The 10,525-nt window shown below is 50.0% G+C and overlaps 1 protein-coding gene across 3 annotated transcripts in view; it reads left to right on the forward strand.

Moving 5' to 3' along the window:
- Positions 1–3,152, forward strand: part of LOC114908148 (BOLA class I histocompatibility antigen, alpha chain BL3-7-like) — a 3,566-nt gene extending 414 nt beyond the window's left edge. Inside the window, exons 2-8 of one of the 3 annotated variants that reach the window (XM_029244490.1) lie at positions 151–420; positions 622–897; positions 1,518–1,793; positions 1,912–2,022; positions 2,456–2,488; positions 2,628–2,675; positions 2,839–3,152. In XM_029244490.1, the coding sequence (XP_029100323.1) occupies positions 151–420; positions 622–897; positions 1,518–1,793; positions 1,912–2,022; positions 2,456–2,488; positions 2,628–2,675; positions 2,839–2,843 (1,019 nt within the window). In that variant the 3' untranslated portion in view covers positions 2,844–3,152. Of the gene's footprint in view, positions 421–621; positions 898–1,517; positions 1,794–1,911; positions 2,023–2,455; positions 2,581–2,627; positions 2,676–2,838 lie in introns of those variants that run through there. The other 2 variants (XM_029244489.1, XM_029244488.1) reach the window with 2 other exon arrangements.
- Positions 3,153–10,525: the final 7,373 nt, after the last annotated feature.

Below are 10,525 nucleotides of genomic sequence, written 5' to 3' on the forward strand. Positions count from 1 at the left end.
CCCCCGAGGTGCCGGCCCTTCTCCGACCTTCACACCTTTTCCGTCTCACGAGCCCCTCGCCCCCTCCCCCCTGCCGGCCCCGTCACCTCGGACCCGGGGACCCGCGCCGGGAGGAGGGTCGGACCGGGTCTCACCGCTCCCCGCCCCCAGGCTCCCACTCCCTGAGGTATTTCCACACCGGCGTGTCCCGGCCCGGCCGCTGGGAGCCCCGCTTCATCACCGTCGGCTACGTGGACGACACGCAGTTCGTGCGGTTTGACAGCGACGCCCCGAATCCGAGGGAAGAGCCGCGGGCGCCGTGGATGGAGCAGGAGGGGCCGAAGTACTGGGATCGGAACACGCGGATCTACAAGCGCGCCGCACAGCTTTACCGAGTGAACCTGAACACCCTGCGCGGCTACTACAACCAGAGCGAGGCCGGTGAGCGACGCGGGCCCGGGTCCGGGTCACGACCCCCATCCCCAGGGACGGGCCGGCGTCGCCCCGAGTCTCCGGGTCCGAGGGTCACCCCAACATTGCGGGACCCGCCCGACCCCCCGACTCGGGAGGAAACGGCGGGACTTTACCCGGTTTCATTTTCGGTTTGGGTTTAATCGCTGCGGCTGGTCGGGGCGGGGTCAGGGTCTCACACCATCCAGGAGATGTACGGCTGCGACGTGGGGCCGGACGGTCGCCTCCTCCGCGGGTACAGACAGTTAGCCTACGACGGCGCCGATTACATCGCCCTGAACGAGGACCTGAGCTCCTGGACCGCGGCCGACGCGGCGGCTCAGATCACCAAGCGCAAGTTGGAGGCGACCGGTGTTGCGGAGCAACTAAGGAACTACCTGGAGGGCACCTGCGTGGAGTGGCTCCGCAGATACCTGGAGCACGGGAAGGACACGCTGCAGCGCGCAGGTACGAGGGGCCGCGGGGCCTCCCTGGTGTCCCCTCGGGCTGGAGCTGGCTTCCCACAAGGGGAGGAAATGGGGTCCCTGTGGGAACACCACCCCAACTTCTTGTCGGGAGACGGAGGAATCCGCCCAGGTTTTCGTATTCTGTGCGAGACAGTGACTCGCCGGTGGCCTCACTTCTCTGAAAGACAGTGAAGGAATCCAGTCTCTTTGGGGAAGAAACAGGAAACCATCCCTGAAATAACTGACCAGCGGCGCCCTTTGACCCTGACCCCCATCTTGTGAACCATGACTTTCTCTCTCAAGCCTGTTCTCAGCCTGAGAACATCTTAGGAGGCCTCACTCCAGCTTTTCTGAGTCATTCAGCCTCCACCAAAGTCAGGACCATTGCTCTGTATTCTCCCCTTTACATGGAGCCTCCTACCTTGGCTTTCATCCTTATTCTTGAACTTTCCAAGGACTGGGAGATTTTCCCAGACCCTGGAGTCCAGGCTGGTGTCTGGTGTTTTTGCTGCTTCTTTTCAAACCTGTTGTGCTGTTCATTCTCAGGATGGTCACGTGATGCTGCTTCAGTGGCCCATGAAGGTAACACTAAGTGTGAATTTTCTGATTCTTCCTTCTCAGACCCTCCAAAGACACACGTGACCCACCACCCCATCTCTGACCGTGAGGCGACCCTGAGGTGCTGGGCCCTGGGCTTCTACCCTAAGGAGATCTCACTGACCTGGCAGCGTGATGGGGAGGATCAGACCCAGGACATGGAGCTTGTGGAGACCAGGCCTTCAGGGGACAGAACCTTCCAGAAGTGGGCGGCCCTGGTGGTGCCTTCTGGAGAGGAGCAGAGATACACGTGCCATGTGCAGCACGAGGGGCTCCAGGAGCCCCTCACCGTGAGATGGGGTAAGGAGGGACATGTGGGGTGGAGCTTCCTCTCAGATAAAGCAGGAGCCCTTCTGGACACGTTCAGCAAGGTCGGGATTCAGGCCTGAGGTCAGGGCCCCTTCCCTTTCCTCCACAGAACCTACTCAGCCCACCGTCCCCATCATGGGCCTCATTGTTGGCCTGGTTCTCTTGGTGGTCACTGGAGCCGTGGTGGCTGGAGCTGTGATCTGGAGGAAGAAGCACTCAGGTAGGGAAGGGGGGAGGGATCTAAGTTTTCTTGTGTCACTGGGGGGGTTCAAGCCCAGGTAGAAGCTTGCCTGCATGTGTATTGGGCAGCACCATTCAGAAACATTGCTTGCCAGTCTGGAGACTGGCACTTACCCTTTTATAAAGCACATGTGGAAATGAAAGACAGGTTTTTTCACCTTCATGATTCCAGTTGGGGACCAGGTTACCAGCACTTGAAGGTCAGAGAGGGAATGTTCCTGCTGAGGACGGACCCCCAGGAGGGAAGAAGTTGATCCAGTCCCCCCACATCTCCTTTCTTCGTGTTCCTGATCCTATCATGGGTTTTGGTCAACAGTTTTGGAAAGTCCTCTGTGGTCCAGGACTAGGGGGTTCCTCTAGGATCTCAACTCAGTCTTCTCCCTGGCCTCTCACGTGAGCTTTTCTTCTTACAGGTGAGAAAGGAGGGAGCTACGCCCAGGCTGCAAGTAAGTATGCAGGGGCTGTGATTCCTGAGACCCTTGTGAGGGTGCAGACAGGAGGCCATGGGGCCTCACCCTCCTAAAGTTCCTTCTCTAGTTTCTCTCCTGTGTGTTCTGACCACATCCTGGTTTTGTTCTCCCCCAGGCAGTGACAGTTCCCAGGGCTCTGATGTGTCTCTCACGGATCCTAAAGGTGAGACCCTGCAGGACCTAGATTGGGAGAGGTGTTGGGGCCGAGGGGATGCCCCGGGTGGTGGGGATCCTTGAATGGGACATTTGAGCATGTGGGGGACTGTTGGGAAGGTCAGCACTTACATGACTGACCTGAATTTGTTCATGATTATTTTCTTTCACAGTGTGAGACAGCAGCCTCGTGGGACTGGGTGATGCACAGTCCCATTTTGTGGCTTCAGATCCCGTGACTCCTCTTTCTGCAGCTGCATCTGAATGTGTCTGTGTTCCTCGTAGCCTAATGTGAGGAGGTGGGGAGACTGGCCCACCCCTGCCCACCACGACCCCTCCCCACCCTGACCTGTGTTCTCTTCCCTGATCCACTTGCCTGTTCCAGCAGAGGCAGGGCTGGGCCATCTCCATCCCTGTCTTAACTTCGTGGTGCGCTGAATAATAATCTCTTACTTGCCAGTTGGAAATAAAATCTGTATATGAATTTTGTTTTTTCTAATTCCTGCCATGAGGCGTTGATGGGATAATAAAGGAAACGCCTCTTAAAGTTTGAGAGAGAAAATAAATGGAAGCGCTGAGAACCTTCCAGAATCTGTGTGCTTGCTGTGCTCTGTCTGCTGCAGGTGGGACAGGAGGAGGCGATGAGGAGCTGAGCGTGGACGTGGCCTGTGCCCACTCCGTGCTCACTGCATCGTGGGCTTTGTTGGGGTCACTGCTCTGTCAGGTCATCTGCTCTGTTCCTTTGTCCTCGTCACTTCAGTAGAACCTTGTCCCACCAGGACCTGTGATCTCAGAGGCTCAGAAATCGCCTGGGCCTCGTACTGTCTCCAGGACTGTGGGCAGCAAGGGCTTCCTGTAACCAGGTAGCCTTGGCTCGGGCCTGGCTCCCATCCTCGGACCCTGTCTTTATCGTGCGTGTTTATATTTTGCTTATTTAGTTGTTTTTGTCGTTGGAATAATGACTGTTGTTTTTCATGTGCAGAGTTTGGTCTCATTCTTCTCTGGGTGTCCCCATCTCTGACAGCAGCCGGAGTCATTTTGCCTGTCTTGTCCCCACAAGTCCAAGGGGTTCCTGCACACAGGGTTCTCAGTAGTATCAAGAGAGCAATTTTCAGCCTCATCCAGCTCTTGCCCTCCTTCTAGAGATGTCTGCTGGATTCTTCTTTCCAACTTTTCCCCATCTTTTTTTTTTTTTTTTTTTTTCCCCATGTTTTAAAAGGAACCAGATTCTGGAATTAGCAAACAGAAGGGACCCAATAGTCTCTCATCTTGACTTAATTCTTGCTGGATTTCTCTCTTCTCTGCAGCCTGGCCCCTCTTCTGCCCTTAGATCTTCTAAGCCTAGTGCTGACTCCAATCCAAACTGATGGATTTAGAAAGCAGAGTCTAATAGAGTCAGGGTACGTTGGAAAATAGGACGCATAAGTGCAGGATATTCTTTTCTGAAGCGAGAAGGAGCATGGTGTGTGGTGTGCAGACTGATTGGTGTGGGAGGGAGGGGAGATCAGCCCTTTTCAGAAAAGTACAGGCGGCATTGATGTCATTGCAAATGGATGTTGTGCTGTAGCTGCCACAAGACAGCATGTGGCCTGAGGTCACGTTAATAAAGACACTGTCTCTAGAATAGGGAGGTGCTCTACACTGATCATTCATTCAATTGATATTTTTGTATGCCAGATACATGACACACTATTTTTGCCTCTAGGAAACCTCAGGGAACTAACAATAGACAAAACTTGTCAGCCGTGTGGAGTATATGCTCTGGGGAAAGGGCAGAGTGTGCACTATGAGACTAGTAAGTGAGGGAAGTGTTTACATTAAAAGTTGGTAAGTGCTTTGAGGAAGGTGACCCAGCGTATAAGTGTGTGGGGACAGGGATGATGTCTCTTTTACTAGGGTGGTCAGTGTGGGCCTGATTGAGAAGGTGACCTTTGAGTAGAGATGTGAAGGACATGAAGGTATGTCCACGAGGATGTCTGGGGCAAGTTCTCTCCAGGCAGGGGAGCCTCCAGTGCCAGTGCACTAGGGCAGGAGAGTGTCTGCGTGTTCAAGGAAGAGTGAGGAGGCCATCGTGGCTGGAGGAGAGAGAAACTGAGATGAGATGCAGTGTCCGGACAGATCATATAGACCTAAACAATATTAGAAGGGTTTTGATTTTGTCTGAGTAAAGTGTGGAGTTTACATGATGGTTTGAACAGAAGATTGACCTGGTGTGACTACTCTCTAGAAATATCTGGCTGCTGGGCAGAATCAGGAGGTGAAGGGCAAGAGATTCCATAGAGGAAACTAAGAAATGCTGCAGTGTCCAGGCTGGAGATACTGGTGCTTGTCTGGGGTGTGAGCAGGGAAAGTAATAGTAACTGATTGGATTCTGGATATATTCTGAAAGTGGTGTTTTACAGCAATTCCTAATGGATGAAATTTGGGTTATAAGAAAGCAGAATGAAGGAAGACCCCAAATTTTGAGATTTGCATGTAGACATGTGGGGCACTTTCCGCAGAAATGGGGAGACTCTGGAAGCAGCATATTTGAGGAGGTGGCAGCACTGGCATTCGCTTTAGGAAAGTACAAACTGAGTCTGGGGTTCAGGTGAGATGACTTGGCTGGAGAAATAGTTGGAGGAGGTGACACCCTATAAATGAGGTTTAAAGCTTTGCGAACAGATGAGGTCACCAGGGGAGAATTGGCTACAGATGAGGAAGGACAAGGACTGAACCCTGGACCCCCCAGCGCTATGCGATCTGATCAGACCACACACCCGAGCAGACCGCACGGTTCTGAACACCGAGTCTAGACGGCAAAGAGACCCGGGGGTCCCGATCTTCCTGTGCACCACCTGCACACCTCAGGTTGAAGGGAGCATGAGAATCTGCATTTTAAGCAAGTTTGGTGCTGATGTTGCTGGTCTTCAGATCACACATTTAGTAGCAACAATGTAGACCAGGATTCCCACGTGGCTGTGCATCAGCCTCACCTGTAGGGCTTGTTCATAAGGGATTCCTGGACCTCATGCCCACATTCTGAGATGGCGGGTCGGGGAAGAGGCTGAGTACTTTGTCAGAATCCCTACAAGCAGTCCTGAGGCTCAGGCAGATTGGGATCCACTGAGGTCAGGGATCAGAGAGTAATCAGGGTGGGGAGGGGCTTTAAATCCACATTGAAATGTTTTTCCCTGGGAAAAAAAAGTCAGGACTTTTTGTGAGAGATACATGTTTTCTCTACCATGCAGTATAGCCAGGTGGAAAATTTAAGAAGCAGTTATCCGCTCAGCATCAAGAAAAGCTCTTGAGTTGCTAAGAGGGTAGACCTAAATTTTCTCCACACACACGAAAAAGGTGATTATGGGGCATGATACAGTTGTAAACTAATGCTACGGTGGTAATTATTTTGCAATATTAAGTGTATCAAGTCAACAAGTTGTACACCATAAACTTACTCAATATTGTAGATCAATCATATCTCAATAAAGCAGCGGGAAAGAGTCTCTGAATCCCTGCTCTCTCAGAGTTTTGCTACATGGTATTCTCATGTAATTCTTTATGGGCAAAAAAGGGTTTCAAATTGTTCTAACAGCCCTGAGACTACACAGCCAGGAACAGAATCCACAATCCCACCCAGGTCGGGTCCCACAGAGGAACCCCTGCCCCTCCAGGTGGGCCCAGATGCCACTCTTCACAGCACTGTCAGCCCGGGTGCTGGACAGCGCGCCCTGCGGCTCCTCCTGCTGTCTCTGCTGCTCCTGACAACTGGATGACACTACTGCCGCCTCTGCCACATGTGCCAAAGCGCTCAGCACAGTTCCCGCCTCTCTGTGTCACCACGTCCTGAGTCAGAGTCCAGCATGGGGTCACCTGCCTGGTGGAGCCTCAGGCTGTTTCAACCTGCCAGAATGTTTGGAAGCAGGTTTTCCTCTCTTATGGTGGGGGTGGTCTCTACCTCCTACCAAGATCTTCAAGTTTGAAATTCCCCTAACTTGGGAAGAGGGTACAGATTCTAGGGGAGGAGGTTGAAGGTGAGGAAGGCAAAAAGAATGACAAATTTCAATTTTTGCAGCAATGATCTAGATGAGAACTTGACCTGGTACCTTGTAAGCAATCAGGTTGGATGGATGAATAAGTAATAAATGACATCTTTCAACTTCTTCTGTGATGTTCTGTTATGGGGTCCAGCTTCTATCTACTCCAGTTTATACTTAGATAAGCAGAGTGCATTTTTCAATAATGAAATGATTACTCAAAATGCCCTCTCCCACCTTTGTCTCTTTCTAAGCTTAAAAAAACAAGATCTATAAGTCTTCATGGGATCCATACATAAACACTGACATTTTATACTGTTTCATATTTCTTTGTACATGCACATCTTTCTGGGGAAAGTATCCATATCACTTATCAGTTTACATGTGATCCCCACAAAAATCTTTAAAAGTATCAATACTAGTTTAGACACCAAGTTACTCAAACTCTGGTCCATGAGGAACTAATGATCCAACTGTCTTAGCAGATCCAATGATGTGATATACATGCTAATCTTTTTCTTGTCAATTACCAGTCTGGGACAAGATAAAGGTAGAAGTTTACTTGCTTACACTCACTTTCAATGTCTGTATGTTTCTTATTGTGAGCTGAGAGCAAACATTTCACAAACCAGCACTGGCTCACACAAGTGATAAAGAATCATTGGTTTGGGTGGACTTGTATTCTAGCACCTACCATGGTGCCAGATAAATAGCAGGAGTGAAAAAATAGATCATGGAGACTCCATTCCCAGTACCGCGATAGAACTTGTTTTAAGGCTGCCTCTTCCAGTGAAAACAAATAATAAAGTATAAAAAGCTTCCATAAGTACAGTATCAAGAGAATAATTGTTTAGGCCAAAATATAAATGTGGGTAATAACCCAGAGGGAAAAGTTGTTTTTATCCTTAGGGCATCATCCAAATCTGGAAAAATCTTACCTTTGGTTTTCTCAAGCTTATGAGTTGTAATTGGAAATGTCACCCAGAGAGCTCATATTGTTGTTTTTTGTTTGTTTGTTTGTTTGTTTTGCGGTACGCGGGCCTCTCACCGTTATTGCCTCTCTCGTTGCGGAGCACAGGCTCCGGACCCGCAGGCCCAGTGGCCACGGCACACGGGCCCAGCCGCTCCGCGGCACATGGGATCCTCCCAGAGCGGGGCACGAACCCGTGTCGCCTGCATTGGCAGGCGGACTCTCAACCACTGCGCCACCAGGGAAGCCCCTCACATTGTTTTTTTTTAATCTGTGAAGTAAAAGCTTTTAGTAAGAAAGGCTTAGTGGAATCCCCTGAAAAAGCCTCCCAAGCTCAGCTACGACAGAACATTAAAAACAATATTGTGTCTTGGGATAATGAAAGAAGTTAACGTCATCCTCAAAGACTTAAAGGATGCAGGGGTGGCGGTCACATCACGTACCAGTTAACTCACCACTGTGGTTCTTGCGGAAACTGGGAGCATCGTTGTCCATGACAGTGAGACACCACTAACTCTCAGTGCTGCTACCTGGCTTTTCGTTTCCTACGTTTATGTTTCCACCTACAAAGTTCTCCCTTTTACAAATCCCCAGTTACCTGGAAGATCGGGCCAGTTTTTGGGGAATATAATTTTGATCTGGATTCCTGTGAAGTGAGCCCCAAAACCTTTGACTTGAACTCCTTATTTATTCTGGTCTCTGCATTGCTACCCTCAGCCGTGTGACAGGCCATGAAATCGGATGGTCCCAAAGTCACCCTGTGGTCGGCAGACTCTAAGTTGGTCCCCGATGCTCCCTCCTCTGGTATCTATGCCCCTAATACTTTTGGAACATAAGCTGGACCTAGTGACTCATTGGTAACAAATGGAATAGGGGAAGTGATGAATGTATATTTGGGGATCACCAGGGAAAAAGATATGAGGGACCTGGGGTCCGCTGTCTCAGGGCTGGCTGTCCAGGCCTGGCTGGGGAAGCAGAGATTCCCGATGGAACCCAATGACAACCGATGCTGCATTCTCTCCCTACCTGAGGAGTTTCTCCTCTAGATGTCAGCCTCCACAGTCACTGCCATCAGACAGGAGGAGGAGGAGGAAAAGACCACAGGCAGGGATTCTCATCCTGGCTGGAATGTCAAGAGAACTGTCTGTGAAAAGGACAAGAAGGGAAGTGAAGAAACGAAGGCTCCCAAATCTCTAACACCTGGTGACCCAAACGCTCCCCTATCAGACCCCATGGCTAGAAAGATGAGGAGGGTAACAGTCTCCCTGTGCTGTGCCCCCAACCCTGGACCAGCTCTCCCTTTCTCCATTTACAATAATGTCCCAGGAGCCCAAATGGTGACACTGTAAATATACCTCTGCTCATCTTAGAACAGACCACCACAGCCCCACACTCCTGGGAAGTCCTTTTCTCCCGGTATGTATTCAGTATGTGCAGCAGAACCCGAATAACAGTGGTCTCACAGGATAGAGGCTAGTGTGTGGCTCCCATGACACTGAGGCAGGCAGTTCCAGGGCAGCTAGGGTGGCTCTGCACCACGAGGATGTCCAGGCGTCCAGGTCTCCTTGACCTTCCTTCTCTGCTGTCCCTGGGATGTTGCCATTGTCGGCATGACCCGAGGTACCTAAGACCATGTTCATGGTCCATGAGCAACCAGGGAAAGCAGGGAAGGAAAAAAGGTTTCTTCCCTTTAAGATCAAAATTTTAAAGTTCACATCTGCTTCATCATATTGGCCAGAACTTAATCAAAAGGATACAAGTAGTGGAGATTGAATGGGTTTTTTTTTTTTACTTTAATTAATTAATTAATTTAGGCTGCATTGAGTCTTCGTTGCTGGGCTTTCTCTAGTTCCACTTAGCTGCAATGCAGGGGCTTCTCATTGCGGTGGCTTCTCTTGTTGTAAGAACAGGCTCTAGACGCCCAGGCTTCAGTAGTTGTGGCGCACGGGATTATTTGCTCCGCGGAATGTGGGATCTTCGCCGACCAGGGATCGAACCTGTGTCCCCTGCATTGGCAGGCAGATTCTAAACCACTGCGCCACGAGGGAAGTCCCGAATGTGTTCATTCTAGGTGACTTTGTCCAGAAAAAGAACTCATTTACCATGGAAGAGAGATGATTTTTGCTATACTTAATTTTTTTTTTTTTTTTGTGGTACGCGGGCCTCTCACTGTTGAGGCCTCTCCCGTTGTGGAGCACAGGCTCCGAACACGCAGGCTCAGCGGCCATGGCTCACGGGTCCAGCCGCTCCGCGGCATGTGGGTTCTTCCCAAACCGGGGCACGAACCCGTGTCCCCTGCATCGGCAGGCGGACTCTCAACCACTGCGCCACCAGGGAAGCCCTATACTTAAATTTTTTTTAATCAGCGGTGGAGAATTGTTATTATCAGTATCTTAAGCTGAGCCAGATTTGTAGTTTAAAAATAGAATAATCTTACAATATATATTGCAAATTGATAACAAAATTGCAGATAGAATATGTGATAAATACCACCTGATAAAATGAAATTGCTCTCTATAACACTGTCGAAACTGGTAACAGTTACTGTGTCCAGGGAGGGAATTTGGAAGGGTTTTGGATGGGATGGAGGAGGAAATTTACATTTCACTGTATGTCTTCTATTTCATATGAATTTTTTTAACTTTATGCATGTATTAGTAAGTTGAAATAAATGTTGAATGACCAAAGAAAACCCCACACTCATTTAGTAATCATTTATTAGGCGGTTACTAGATGTCAGGCTCTGTGCTGGGCCTCAGTGAGTGACACATCAAGGAACTCACAATGGAGTGAAATGACCTGGTAAATGCAACATAGTCTATAATTAGCTGTTGGGGAAACAGCTTCCAGGAGGGAGGGAGCTGATTGAGAGCA

This window comes from Monodon monoceros, unplaced genomic scaffold (assembly GCF_005190385.1).
Source record: "Monodon monoceros isolate NGI ecotype Baffin Bay Population unplaced genomic scaffold, NGI_Narwhal_1 Super_Scaffold_3, whole genome shotgun sequence".
In the NCBI taxonomy this organism is placed as follows: domain Eukaryota; kingdom Metazoa; phylum Chordata; class Mammalia; order Artiodactyla; family Monodontidae; genus Monodon; species Monodon monoceros.